Source organism: Canis lupus, chromosome 14 (genome assembly GCF_003254725.2).
Source record: "Canis lupus dingo isolate Sandy chromosome 14, ASM325472v2, whole genome shotgun sequence".
In the NCBI taxonomy this organism is placed as follows: domain Eukaryota; kingdom Metazoa; phylum Chordata; class Mammalia; order Carnivora; family Canidae; genus Canis; species Canis lupus.
In genome coordinates this window covers 29,898,212-29,913,661 of record NC_064256.1, presented here as the reverse complement: position 1 = coordinate 29,913,661, position 15,450 = coordinate 29,898,212, and the positions used below count along the sequence as shown (strand labels likewise).

The following is a 15,450-nucleotide window of genomic DNA, read 5'->3' as shown; positions in this document are numbered from 1 at the left end:
CTAGGCTAAGTCTGGTGTGTGAAATACTTTAAATCTGTCATTCATTTGAGTATTTTTCATTTAAAATATCTCCAAACATTAGAGAATAGGTAACTTATTTACCTTTTTGAATAAAATGTATTTTGGTATGTTCTTTTCATATATTAGGCTATAGAATGGGAAAGAGTACATCTACATTTAATGAGCTGAGTATTTCTCTTAAGAGCATGGTAAATTAATGATAAATGGACTTAGTTTAAATGACTAGGCTGAGTAATTTATTTTTAGCTCGGTAATATATCTGAATTCTTAAAATCGTTTTGTTTTTCACGTTACTGTTATAATGAATACTATAAGAATTTATAAAATATATAGTGTATTAAGCAATCTAAAAAGAGGTAAATTTTATCTACCATCAGAGTAGAGAAATATAACATCAGTTTATGAACATTTTTCTTACCACAGGTTAGGGAACCCGTAAATATATGATGATATTATTTTTGAGCATAATAATTTAAAAATACATAATGATTACATTTAAGAAACACTAGGGAAATAAGGAAGTCTGAATCCCAGATAGCTCACTAATTAGCTAGCTTCGCCACTCTGAATCAATTGATTGATGTTTGCACCTCAGTGATTTTGCACATGAAATGGGATAATTAATATTTGCTCTGCCTTTGTCTATTATTAGTTTGAAAATTACTTTCAGGGATGAGTATGGAAATTCTTTGAACTATATCGAGTATGTTTCACTTGTATTAATATTGTTTTTTTATTACATATAAGATTGCAGAGGAACCTTTAGTGAAATCTCAAATCTTTTATTATATCATACTTTCTGCCAAACTACATAAGCAAAGGCTATTTTTCAATATGTGAGAGTTAGAATTATGTAAAGACAAATGTGAACAAATAAAGGCACAGAAACTAACAACTTTGATGTACTGCAGTTAAATACGTTGGGGATAAAATTCTCATAACTCTTAAGTTACAGATGGAAAACATACCTTGAGCCCCCCGTGCAGTAAAGAAACAAAACAACTCTCAGGACTTTGTCTCAGAATTCCAAGGCATTCCTCCCCACCCTCAACCACCATTCAGAGACAGCATATAAGACAAAGTTTGTATCAACATATTAAATAAATGAAGCCCTTATCTTGTGTTTTGACTAGTTTGAGCCTTGATTCTAGCATGCATCAGGAAAATGGAATTATTCTGTAATGTATCAAAGTCAATTCAAAGTTTGGTAAAAATAAAATCATTCTCTTATATTTGATGTTTCATTTTACAGATACTTAATAGTCATTTGTAGTTTTTTTGATGAAGGATAGATAAGAAGACTCATAGTGAAGAGCTCTACATAAGACAGCATTATCCTATTGCTACTTTTAAAGAAATGTAAAGCTGGCTAAAATATTCAACTCCCTTTATATGTAATTGTTCCTGCTTTGAAATATACATTTCACTCATTTTGTTTGTTTTGTTTTCTGTATACAATCTTGATTGTCAGAGCTGGTCATGGTAGCAAAGGTTGGGGATATAAAGAGAAATAGGATGAGCTCTGTTCTTAAAGTGCTTGCTTTCTTTGTTGGGATTCCAGTAAGTCAACAGCTATTATTAATACAGGTTGTTAAGATTTTAGAGAGAAGTGTGTGCTTTGAGAACTATGATGGGTGAAATGAAGAATCACAGAAGAAATGCCTGAGCCCAATCTGTAAGAAAAATGAAATTTTGTCAAAATGAGATTGTGAATGGATATTATATAGAAGGAACATATCTTTGGAAACACAAAAATATGAGAAAATATAATAAACTTAGGGAATTGCAAGGAAAGTGCATGGTTTAGTTTCTAAGAGCTGCCATACCAATGTACCAAGACTGGATCTTAGAAATTTATTGCCTCATAGTTCTGGATGCTAGAAATTGGATATCAAGGTATAGGCAGGGTTGATTACTTCTGAAGGCTGTGAGGAAATATCTAATCCATGCCTCATTTCTAACTTCTGGTCACTTGCTGGTGATTTATGGTGTTCCTTAGCTTGTGGATATACCATACCGATCTCTGACTTCGTCTTCACATGGCATTCTTCCTGTGTGCATGTCTGTCTCTATATCCAAATCCCCCCCCCCAAATTTTTAAGATTTTGTTTATTTATTTGAGAGAGAGAGAGCGAGAGAGTGAGAGTACAAGCAGGGGGAGAGGCAGAGAGAGAGGGAGAAGCAGACTCCCCATTGAGCAGGGAGCCCTATGCGGGGCTCAATCCCAGTACCCTGAGATCATGACCTGAGCCAAAGCAGCTGCTTAACCACTGAGCCACCCAGATGCCCCCAAATTTCCCATTTATATGGAAACCTATCAATTCGATTAGACCCCTCCCCCATTACCTCATTTTACCTTGATTACTTCCATAAAGAATCTATTTCCAAATAAGGGCACATTCTGATGTACTAGGGGATTAGGCCTCATATATATTTTTGGGAAACATAATTCAATGCATAAAGTTTGAGTGTGACTAGAATATAGGATGGATAAGAAGGTGTAATGGGCAAAGGGAAAAATGGATAAAAGCATAGAAATGGGAACAGAAAGATGAGCCTAAATTACTTAAAATAAGGATGTCCTAAGTAGAAACACAGGCACTTATTCCAAACATGCAATCAAAGTAAATTAAAGGATAGATAGAGATTAGTATACTCTATCTGCAATCAGATTTGGTTCTGGGCAGCCCCGGTGGCACAGCGGTTTAGCGCCGCCTGCAGCCCAGGGTGTGATCCTGGAGACCCAGGATCGGGTCCCACATCAGGCTTCCTACGTGGAGCCTGCTTCTCCCTCTGCCTGTGTCTCTGCCTCTCTCTCTCTCTCTCTCTCTCTCTCTCTCTCTCTCTGTGTGTTGCTCATGAAAAAATAAAGAAAATCTTAAAAAAAAAAAAGATTTGGTTCTGTATCCTGATAGATTATGTAGATTTTAGGAATGTGGCACAGTGTACTTGATTATTCAAACTTTAGTTCCTCAATTATGAAGGAAATGTTTTCTCTTAAGTAGCTTTATAAAAATAAATAATAGAAATATAGATATTAGTAAAGTTAAATTAGTTTATTGAAATAAGATAGACATGAATCCTGGAGCTCATTTTTTTTTTTCCATTTCAAAGTAATTATACACCTAACTTTAACCAGTTTGCTTTGCAGCTCACTTGTGGACAGCTCTCCTCTCTTGACCCCTGCTTCTCCTCCCAGTTTGTCATGCCTCGTGGCTTTATTTCCTACAGCATCCAACCTAAAGTGTATTTCTTTGACTCTGGAAAACAGTCCGCCTACTGTTACATCTGTCCTGAAATCCCTGAGCTGTGCTTAAATCCAGTCACCCACCTACTTCATTCCCACACTCAGCTTGCTGAACTCTGTGGGTGCCCTACAGTACCAACTGGCAGCTTGTTGCTCCTCCATAGATGGCTTCCAGAGCTGAGTGGTCCATGCTCCTCACCAAGCTGTAAACATGATAGTCTTCCCTACGGGGGTGAAGACCTTCCAGAATTTTGCAGTCTCCTTAAGGGCTTTTCTCCAGTCATGTTCCTTGCTTTCAGCCAACGATCATATTTAAAACTTCACGGAGAACATGAGTTTTTCTGTTTTACCCTGTCTCTATTTTCTTTTCAGATATGTTCACTTAGATTTGTGAATCCACAAGTGCACACACTTCCTTGTCTCTAGTTTTATAGAAAGTGTTCACCTCTTTTCCAGTTCAGATCATGATCTCGGGGTGGTAAGGTCAGGGTGATGAGATCAAGCCCTGCATTAAGTTCCTTGCACAATGAGGAGTCTGCCTCTCTCTCTCTGCCCCTCCTCCCAATCACAGCTTGCTCTCTTTCTTTAAAATAAATAAATATATATATTTTTAAAAATCAAAATATTATGACAGATCTTTTGGAACCAAAAAGATGACTAAGTTTCAAATGGTTTTCTTTACCATTCTCTTGAGAGAACTGAAGCCTAGAGAAATTTAAGAACTTTGTGAACATCACAGAGATTCTGTAGTAGAACCAAGACTTAAAGTGGATGTCTTGAAAAAGAGCCTAGTATTCTTTTGTTACTCACTAATCCAATCCTTTGCTTAATAGTACATTTATAAATAATAAAACTGATCCTACTTGTGATGACAGTTGAGATTTTTCATGACTTAAGGTTCAAGACCAAAACTAGAAGTGTTTATGTAAATGTCCAATTTCAGATGCATAATCACAGCTAAACATAGTTGAAATGATATTGGCCTGAGAACAAAAACTATAACAATAATTTAGAAATAAAATTTAATATTTAGAAGAAATATTTTAAAAATAACTAGTCTTTTGGAAATATTAACTCTATAAATCCAAAGTGTAAAGTGGAAGAAAGATTCCTTTTATTCTTATTTGTTTGTTTAACATTTCATTTAATAAAATGTTTTCTTACAACATGAAATCGCTCTTGGAGATCAAAGTCATTACGAGAACACAGCAGATTGTGCTTATTAGTTGATTCTAACCAGTTCTGCGGTTTAAGCAGAAGTTGTTTTTCCAAGGCAGAGGCATTTCCGTCTGTTAGGAAATACAGACCTTTAAAATTTGTTTCCACTATGGCATTATATCATAGCTTCTTCCTTACTAACTTTGAAGAATTTAAGACATATCATGTTTTCAATCAACCACATAAGAACATTTAAAAGAGAAAATGTATATCATCTTGTTATATTCTTATATGAAGTTACTTTTTTAAATTATAATTTCATTTTTTTACTAAGCATGCCAGGCCATAATACAGTTATGGGGATCTGTCAAGGTATAAAGGCACATGCTCTTTTCTTTTCTTTTTTGTTCTTTTTTCTTCCCTTCCCTTCCCTTCCCTTCCCTTCCCTTCCCTTCCCTTCCCTTCCCTTCCCTTCCCTTCCCTTCTCTTTCTCCGTCTTCTTCTTCTTCTTCTTCTTCTTCTTCTTCTTCTTCTTCTTCTTCTTCTTCTTCTTCTCCTTCTCCTTCTCTTTCTCCTTCTCCTTCTCAGTATTTCTGTGTATAAGAAAAACCTCTTTACTTCCAGGAAACACATCCAACCTTTTCAAGATTAAGGAAATAACACACCAAGTATGCTATTTTAATTAGACAATATTAAGTGAGAACTAAAAAGTCTGGTGGACTTAGCTCCAACATGTCTGTAACTTTATCACCATGTGGAAAATTAATGTTGCAAAGTCAAATGTGGCAATAAAATATACAGAATAAGGCATATTTGCTAAAGAATAAGTTGTATTCATGAAGCTTATACTCATAACATTGAGCCATGAATAAAACTGTGTTTTATGTTGAGAAGTAATATGTATAAATTTTAAAATGTTTAATTTTTTAGATGTTCTACTCTCCCCTGGCCCTCTTCATACCACCTTCAGTATATGCTGTTCATCTTCAATTCAATCTTCTCTACCAATTTTGGATCCACACAGAGGTAACTCTATTTTTTTTTTTTTAAGTTTTATACCTAAATAGTTAGCCTGAAGCAATGTCCTCGAAATCCACTAGCAGCTGATTTATTGTGTAAGAAAAATCTTTGTCTGCCTTCTTTAAGGAGAAACATCTGTTCATTTTTATTCCTTTTTATTGAATATATATTGCAAAGTTTATAAGAAGCAATGAGGCCAGTTGGTCTCAATTAAATAAAACAATTTTTTGAACTATTAAGTACCAAAACATTCTAATACTGTATTCAATACAATGTCTTCCTGTATTACAGTTTATTAAACATTGTTTACCAAAAGATGTTGAAATTCATTTCTATTTAAAGATATAAATATAATATATTAATAAATATCAAATATATTATAGATAATTTATAAATATAGTAATATATTTACAAATATATATGTAATTTTATATATTTAATATAAATGCTATTTAAAATAATTATCATTTTATAATATAATTTATTGTGTGTACTGGTATTGATACATTTCAAGGTACATATTTATACATACACACATACATATATCAATCAGAGGGTACTCCTTGGAAAAAGTTTAATGCTTAAAGAAATTGTGAAAATATAATTTGATTGGAAATCTTGCTTTAATTTTAGAGTTTAGGTTTTATTTAGAGAGTGTTCAATATGTTTAGTTCTTTTCTCCTTAGAAAAGTGAGCAAGTATAGTTTCTTGGGTTTTCTGTGATATCTCAAATTGTCAGATGTGAATGTTTGCAGATAGATCATTAAGCAACTGATTGTTTTATGAACTATTGTACGGTTCTGGTTGTTAAATACCAAAAATCACAGACCCAGAAAAATTTTTACTTATACACATGAGAACCTTTCTAAGCATTTGGCATTTGTTGGAAGCCTTTTGAAGTTTCGTAGGAAACACAGTGATGGGTGTTGCAGCTGGTTGAATACTGCAGATCACGGCTGCATTTGATATCAAAGCCTGATACAACAAAGTGCATTATTCATTAATCTGCAGTATTTCATGCTACTGCTTTACTTGGAATACAGAGACTGTTGCTATGACTTTGGACATATGTGGCATTATTTGAAGACCTGTGGTGAAACAGCATTACATTTTATGGCAGTTGACATACATCAAACAGTCAATAAGACAACCGTCTGAGGCCAATTCTGACTGTAGAGGTCAAAGACCAAATTTGTTTAAATCAGTAGAGGAAAGCTTTCTGATGATTTACATGGAGGGGTTAAAGGAGAATTACATTTTTATAGCAGCTCTGCTACAGGTCAGGCCACGTGTTGGGTCAGGTATTAGTTTGGATACAGAACAATGGTGCCTAAGTAACTTCCTCATTTTCCCGTGCCCCTCAGAGAGGTCTATGAGCTTGAGTTCCATTGCAATATGTAAATGGGCAGTGGAGGAAAGCCCATGATGAGACATTTCTTTTAAGCTCAGGACCTCCAGGTGGTTTCATTTCCAAGCTCAAAAGCAAAGTATGACAACCTTTCACATGTGTTGTACCTCATATTTTTTAAAATATAGTATCATGTATAATTACTACTACTGAGCTGCACAGGAAGCAAGAAGACACTTTCTGAAATTGAGGTTTTCTCTAAAAATTTAAAATGATATCATTAGGCGTGAATACATTTATAAGATTTTTTTTACAGCTGTGCATTTCATTACATTTATTATTCTAGACAGCATATTACCACTCGTTTAAAAGAACAGAATCATACAGGAAGTAGAACCAAGAGATTTGTAACAGTGGCCATTTCTAGAGAGAGAGGCAAGTGTAATCAAGAAATGGAGTGAAAAGAAGACTTAATTTAAAAAATATATATATATATTATTATCATGTGCTTGCCCTAGGTTTTCAAAGTTTAATACACAGAAACAATACTCCATTCACAGAAACAATATGCGAGCTGAAGTACATGTGACAATGATGGCCAAACAGCCTAGAATAGTCTCAAATGGAGGTTTGATTCTTCCAGTTGTTTCACTGCTACTGACATCCATAAAATAAGCTTTCATTCTGAGGGGATTTGGCCGTAAGAAGGTAATGATTTTGTAAAAGTGAAGACAGGTTCATGTGTGTCAATCAATCAGGTTAGGATAAGAGAAATAAAATACAAGACAAAGCAAAACAGTAACAATATGCTTTTGGAAGATTGTATGTGAGAGAAAAAATATATCATGAAACAAACTGAAGAGTTTATAATGAAATTTTCTATTTATTTTTGGATTACTTTTGATGAAGACACAACAGTGTCCGTCCCCTTTTCTTTTCTGAAAATCACAAAATCTGCTATAAATTATACTCTGTTGTTTAATTCTTGCCTACATTTTTGTTTATTGTTCATTCATCCAAAGTGTCTGCAACACATAGTCAGTGATGCTCTTTTCTTCTGAGTTTACACAGGCAAGTAGAAAAATTTATTATTTAATGCATGTTTTAAAGTTAATAGCTGTGGAACACTGTAACTTTTTTTAGATTTTAAATGATATTTGGGTATTGGTTGATTCACACAGTACAAGAGTAATAGTAACATTATCTCTTACCTTTGATTTGCTATCATTGTTCATGCTATATCAGTCAATGCTTGGGCAAAGAAACATAAAAGAGAAATAATTATTTGTATTGAAGATTTGAACCAACATGATTCAAGAATTTTTATACTGCTGAACTGAAGCCCCTAAATGGGATATGATGCAGTTGCAAAGAATATGAGCAATCTTTTTATGTACTAACTTGGACAGATATCCAAAAAATAACAGGGCATGGTGTGTGTTAATATTTATATTAAAAAAGAGAAAACAACCATATGTTTTATATGTTCACAGATGCATGAAATGTTTCTAGAAGTACTTTGGCTATGTGGGTAGCCAACTCTTTTCCCAGGGGAGAGATATTTGGATGACTAGGAAAGAAGGATTAGGATGAGATATTAACATTAATTTTACCCATTCTAATGTGGTCAAGGAGCTATCTCTTTGTGATAATAGTTCCCTAATAATTGATGATGTTGTGCAGCATTCCATGTACTTATTGGGCATTGATGCATTTGCATTAATAAACTGCCCGTTCAAGCTTTTATCTATTTTTTATTAAGTTGTTTGCCTGAGTATCTTGGAATTCTTTATAGATTTTGGACATAAATCATTGTCAGCTTATATGTAGTTACATTGTATTTCCCCATCCTGTAGCATGCTTTTTCATTTTCTTTGTGATTACTTTTGAAAAAAATGTTGAATTTCAAAGTTTAATTTATCTTTTCCTACTGGTTACTTTAGGTGGATTTTGTTTGTTTTTTGTATTTTCTCCAAGAAGTCTTGATTATCATTTTTTGAATACCCACTTACTATTGCACCCTTTAGACTGGAGACTTTGTTTCAGCCTTTGGATTTCCTGAGTCCTTTGTTGAAAAGAAATTGACCATATGCAGTTGGCTCTAATTTTAGACTTCTATTTTCTTCCAATGATTTTTTTCCTTTTATACTAATCCCTCACTTTAATGATTGTTATTGCTTAATAGGAAGACTCGTATAAAATGATGTGTTTGAAAATTCTCCAGGGGGATACCTGGGTGGCTCAGCAGTTGAGCATCTGCCTTTGGCTCAGGGCATGATCCCAGGGTCCTGGGATCGAGTCCCACATCTCCCTTTCCCTATGTCTCTGCCTCTCTCTCTGTGTCTTTCATGAATAAATAAATAAAATTTATAAATTAAAAAAAAAAAAGTTCTCCAGGGCTTTCTTATGGACAATTGTATAGTCTTTGAATAGAGAGTTTTCCTTTCCTTTCCTTTCCTTTCCTTTCCTTTCCTTTCCTTTCCTTTCCTTCCCTTCCCTTCCCTTCCCTTCCCTTCCCTTTTCTTTCTTTCTTTCTTTCTTTCTTTCTTTCTTTCTTTCTTTCTTTCTTTCTCTTTTTCTTCTTTCTTTCTTTCTTTCTTTCTTTCTTTCTTTCTTTCTTTCTTTTTCTTTTATTCCTTTATTTATGTCATATATTTCTCTCTCTTTCTCTCTCTCTCTTACTTCATTGTTTAGAGTTCACAGATAGTTTAGGTCAAAGTTTGGAAAACAAACAAACCAATCTACCTGTTAATTATTTCCTTAAACATTGTATCTGTGCTTTTCTCTCTGGACTCAAAATACATGTTTATTAGACCACTTGATATTGATTCATATTAGTTATGCTCTCCAATTATTTAAATTTCATTTTTTTATTTAAATTGGCTATTTTTTGTTAATTTGTCTTCAGATTTAATTACCTTTTCACCTGCTCTTGCTAATGTATTATTAAGCCCATTCAGTGGATATCTCACATCAGATAGTGTGCCTTAAGTTATAGAATTTCCATTTTTATTTATAAATAGGTTTTACTTCTCTGCTGAAATTATCTGTCACTCGTTATGATTGTGTTTTCCTTTAAGTCTTAAATTTAATAATTATTTTAAATTTTTATTTTTTTAAAGATTTATTTATTTATTCATGAGAGACACAGAGCGCAAGAGAGAGGCAGAGACACAGGCAGAGGGAGAAACAGGCTCCATGCAGGGAGCCTGACATGGGACTCGATCCCAGGACTCTAGGATCACAACCTGGGCTGAAGGCAGCGCTAAACCTCTGAGCCACCCGGGCTGCCCTATTTTTAAATTCCCATCAACTAATTCCAACATCTGAGTCATGTGTAAGTCTACTTCATTTGACTGTTATTTTCCTTCTCTGTATATCTCGTAAATTATTATTGTTGTTATATGCCAGTCTACTTGGCACATTTGTCATAGGGACTTTAGATTCTGTGATATTCCTCTGACTTTTTATTATTTTTATTGTGGGAGACAGTGAAATAATTAGCTAATTATCCTACATATTTGGAGGCTTTGATTGGACATGGGACTTTTGGTATGATCTGAAGTCCTGGGGTTTTTTATTTTTATTTTTTATTTTTATTTTATTTTTATTTTTTATTTTTATTTTTTATTTACTATCCTTGGTGGTCTTTAATTAGTGGTCTTTACTCTTAGGGCAAAAACTTTTTTTTTTTTTTTAAAGATTTTATTTATATAAGAAAAAAAGAGAGCACTAGCAGAAGGACGGGCGCAGGGAGACAAAGAAGGAGAGGGACTCCCCGCTGAGCACAGAGCTTGATGCAAGATTTGAGGCAGGGCTCCATGCTGGGCTCCAGGGTAGTTGGGTTGGGGATGGGGGTCCTCTTTTCCAGAACATGGAGATCTTGACCTGAGCCAAAATCAGACCCTTAAGCAACTGAGCCACACGAGTGCCCCGTATCTTTTGTTTTTGTTTTGTTTTGTTTAAATGAAATGCCTGTAGTGTTTACAAAAATTTAGCATTTGCATTCTACTTTTTCTCTTACCAGCACTAGGCAACAGTTGAGATCCTCGTCAGCAATTTTCTAGCTTTTTACATTTCTAGCTTTTCAGCAAGTTCCTTAATGCCTCTTCCTATCCATGAATATTTGTATGATATTTAAGAGTCAGTCAAGACTCTTAATTCAAGAGTCAGGAGACTTATATGTGGTTATTGTGGCTTCTCCCTCTGTGGGTCCTTTCTTTATAGGAAAGAAACCTTTCAGTTTCCAGTCACTCTTGCTGTCTCAAATTTTGATTTCTGATCCTAGCTTCATGAGACTGGCACTTCTTCTTTCAATCTTCCCACTCCCACCCTCTTCTCATTGCAATCAGGACATGCCTTAGGGCAGTCATTCTATTGGAATCCTACTGAGTGAACTATATCCACTAAGCATAAACGGTGCCACCAGAGCTCTAGTTAGCAAGCTATGAGGAAAACAAATTCTTCTCATCACAACACTATACTCATACAACTGTCCCAAGAAGATGTTTTCTCTGCAAATATGTATATGACATGCATATAGAGTAAGCATCAATAGAAATTAGAATATAGGGGAACTACAGGAATGCAATGTGCAAAATTAGAAAGCATAAGGGATATGCAGTGGAATTATGAAGCAATGTAACTGAAGAGACAATAGGAACTTGAAGCTCATAGAAGGTAGGAGATAGAAGAATAGGAAAATGTTATGAGTGGGAAATATCAGAGAGGGTGATAGAAGATGAGAGACTCCAAACTCTGGGAAATGAACAAGGAGTAGTGGAAGGGAAGGTGGCGGGGGGATGGGGTGACTGGGTGACAGGCACTGAGGGAGGCACTTGATGGGATGAGCACTGGGTGTTATGCTATATGTTGGCAAATCGAACTCCAATAAAAAATATAAATAAATAAATAAATAAATAAATAAATAAATAAATAAATAAATAGGAAAACATAACTCTATAGCAGCAAAAGCAATAGAGTGGTAGCAGCATGAGCTGGGATTTAGGAGATCTGACTTCTTCATACAACTAATAGAGTGGTTTGCTTATTGCCCTTTTTTGTCCAACATTATGATTTTCTTGGAAGTCTAGCAGTATTTTTCTCTTAATCAAAATCTTATGGAGTCTACCAAGACCCAGTCTTGTATGAAAATGCAGTTTTATTTTAAGTGGACTTATCTATTACATCCTATTATTTATTAAACCGATGAGAAAGAATAAAATATATATTTGTAACATGAATTTTAAGTCATGATTACAGAGAAATATGTTTAGCTTATCTCACATTTCTGTAGCTGTTATTTTATTTTTTGTGTGGATAGGTAATATATTAGAATTATTGAGCTAGTTGATAAAGCTCTTTCACTAATAGATTAATATTTTTTGCATAAAGATGATATTTGGGAAGATATTCTTAAATACTTCACATACTATAATTATTAGTCTTTACATATGAATATTGTAACACATATTTACTCATCTCAAGTGTTTTTCTTAAGACATAATAAAAGTGGGGTACCTGGGAGGTTCAGTTGATTGTCTTCTTTCAGCTCAGGTCATGCTCTCCGGATCCTGGGATCAAACCCTCCCATTCTTGGGCTCCCTGTTTAGCAGGAAGTCTACTTTTCTCTGTCCCTCTGTCCTGTCCCCCCACTCTCCCTGCACATGCATCGTATCTCCCTGTATCATAAATAAATAAATAAATAAATAAATTAGAAAAACATAATAAAAGTAGGGGTGCCTGGCTGGCTTGGTCCATAGAACTTGGAAGTCTTGACCTTAGAGTCATGAATTCATGCCTCATGTTGGGTGTAGAGTTTACTTACAAAAAAAAGAAAATAAAAAATAAAAAATAAAAATAATACTATTTACATAGTGTAAGCTATGTTTGCCTCTTGCGGCCTCAGGGATTATATTGCCTGAGTTCAAGTCCTGACTTCATTTATTACTATTACTATGACCTTGGACAGTGTACTTTACCTTCCTGTGCCTTAGTTTCTTCATATGTAAAATAAAGATAATAACAATACACAGTATTGAGTATTTAAAAAGATAGTTCATATCCTAATCTGTCAGTTAAATGTTTGCAGTAGTTCTGTTATTGTTCTTATCTTTTCTGCAATCTAGATACTGATTTTGTTGTATGTCACTTACTAATCATTCCTAGACATCGTTATGATTATTTACGTACATTTTTATACCTTATAATTTTAATGCAACTCTTATTTTGGTTAGTATGACTCATTAATATGAATAAATGCAGTTGGATTTTAGACTTAAGGAAGTAATGCACAAGTTTACTTTAGAAAAAATGTATTTCTTTATGAGTTTGAAATTCTGATCATGAAATGCATTATTTAGGGGTTTTTGTCATAATCTTTTTTTTCTAATTCAGGAACCAATCGATGTACAAAATTATGAAATTTGCCAAATTCAATGTATCTTTTTAAATATTTCAATTATTATATCCTATTGACTTTCATTGAGTGCCTCTTGCTTTCCTAGTCTTGCATGTAATAACAAGGACAAAAATAAATAAATAAATACTGAAACAATGAGATATAATATTCTGTATGAAGGAAAAGTAGCTCAAAAGATATTTTATTTTTTATTATTTTTTTTAATATTTAATATTTTTATTTTTTTTATTTTTTTATTTTATTTTTTTTTTTATTGGTGTTCAATTTACTAACATACAGAATAACACCCAGTGCCCGTCACCCATTCACTCCCACCCCCCGCCCTCCTCCCCTTCTACTACCCCTAGTTCGTTTCCCAGAGTTAGCAGTCTTTACGTTCTGTCTCCCTTTCTGATATTTTTAAAATGACTGAATTTTAGAAGGCTAAACAGCTACGGTTATCCCAAGTCACAAATTCTCAGTTACTTATATTTGTCATTGATGTGATATGTCCCAAGGAAAAACTTTGATGGGATGAGACTTCTGTTTGTCTCATATTTTTCATTTTGAATGTCATTTCATTTCCAGAACTCATTTTTTCAGGAAGTATTTTAAACATTTTAACCAATATATTCTCACTAAATCTTCAAGACAAGTCTATAGAATAGGTAATACTATTTCCTCAGATTAAGTATACTAAATAACCTGTCGTGCATCACAGGATTAGTAACTGTCAAAGCTGGGCTTTGTACTAAGAAGTCAGGCTCCAGATTCCTTATTTTCATCCATTTCTGATCTTACTGTTATAATAGCCACGATATATTAAACATCCAATATGTGCCAAGTGAAAAATTTTCATTTAATTCTAATAAAATAATTTGAATTACTAAAGGTCAATTAAACTTTTATAGGTTGTAAAGAATCAATATAAGTTCAAATAACTTCAGTTAATGGGGCTTTATTTTAAGGATACATGTAGAAGTACATGTAGCAGGAAACTATCCCAGAAATTTAATAGACAATTTCAGAAAATTGGAATTTTTATATTCACCAACTTTGTAGGCAAACATTATCCTTTTTAAAGCTAAGACTATTGAGATTCTACAGTTTATATAAGGTAACACAGCTGGCTTCAGAGCTTATGTTTTGGCTATGACTTACTTATCACCTTCTTCAAACAATATATTTATATATTTATATTTATTTGTACCATGATGGGAGGCAACAGGGTTCATAAATAACCCATATGGCACACTGAAAGAAGATCAAAGCTATTGGTTAGTTAAGACAGAGCTCAGTTGTAATTTTTGCCTGGACCAAGTTCTGTGTGACTTTTATACACATCTATTTGTCCCTCTTACAATTTGACCTATCCTCAGAGACCAGTCCTACTGGAAACCTCTTGGTAATGTTCAATTGCTTGATGAACGAAATCTAAACTGTTTTAAGTTTAGATTTCTCATGCACTGCCTTCCAAATAGATTTCCTGTGTACATCCCATACTTTCCATTCCGTGCAATTCTGTCAAATTAGACTATTTTCCAGCTCCCAAATACATCTGATATACAATCATTAGTATTTCTCTTCTTTCATATTTTCTACATACATTCTTTAAGGCCCAACTCAAATTCATTCTTCATTAAGTATGTCCTCTGTTAACAGTGTAAGTACCTATGTAGCTCAGGCCATGTGTCAGTCACTATGCTAAGTATTTCATAAGATTTACTGATTTAAGCATCATACGATCCTATTGTCCCCATTCAAAGAGAGGAAATTGAAGTATTAGAGATTAAATAACTTGCCGAATGTTGTAGCTAGATTAACAGATATGTGATACAAAGCCTGGTAAAAAATTTTCACCTTTCCTCCTCTGTAATCTGGTATCACTGATTTTACATTTCTTAGAAATGACCCAGATTACCTGAAACAACCCCAATATATGCCTATTTTCCTGGCATAATTGTTAATAGCTCATCCTTTCACTCTTTTAAGGTATTATACAATCATTTTCCTCCTAAATAACCCTTTGATCTTTCTTAACCTTTTTCATTCATTATTTCACCTTAGCTCATACTCCTTCCATCAATTACATAGATGGCTATGATTGAATTTTATTTTTTCTATTCCTACACTCTTTTCTATATATTTGCATACAACATCCATGGTGATGATTTTAGAAACCCAGTAATATCAGGCACTGCCAACATGAGAACAAACATCCACAATGGGTAGTTTTGAATGGCTTTCTGCTGCCTC

General features: G+C 33.8%; 1 protein-coding gene across 5 annotated transcripts in view; it reads left to right on the top strand.

Annotated features, from left to right (window-relative positions):
* Positions 1-15,450, top strand: part of AGMO (alkylglycerol monooxygenase) — a 344,484-nt gene that overhangs the window by 131,053 nt on the left and 197,981 nt on the right. For all 5 annotated transcript variants that reach the window (XM_025464250.3, XM_049093642.1, XM_049093644.1 and 2 more), the window contains exon 5: positions 5,357-5,452. In XM_025464250.3, the coding sequence (XP_025320035.1) occupies positions 5,357-5,452 (96 nt within the window). The remainder of the gene's footprint in view (positions 1-5,356; positions 5,453-15,450) is intronic.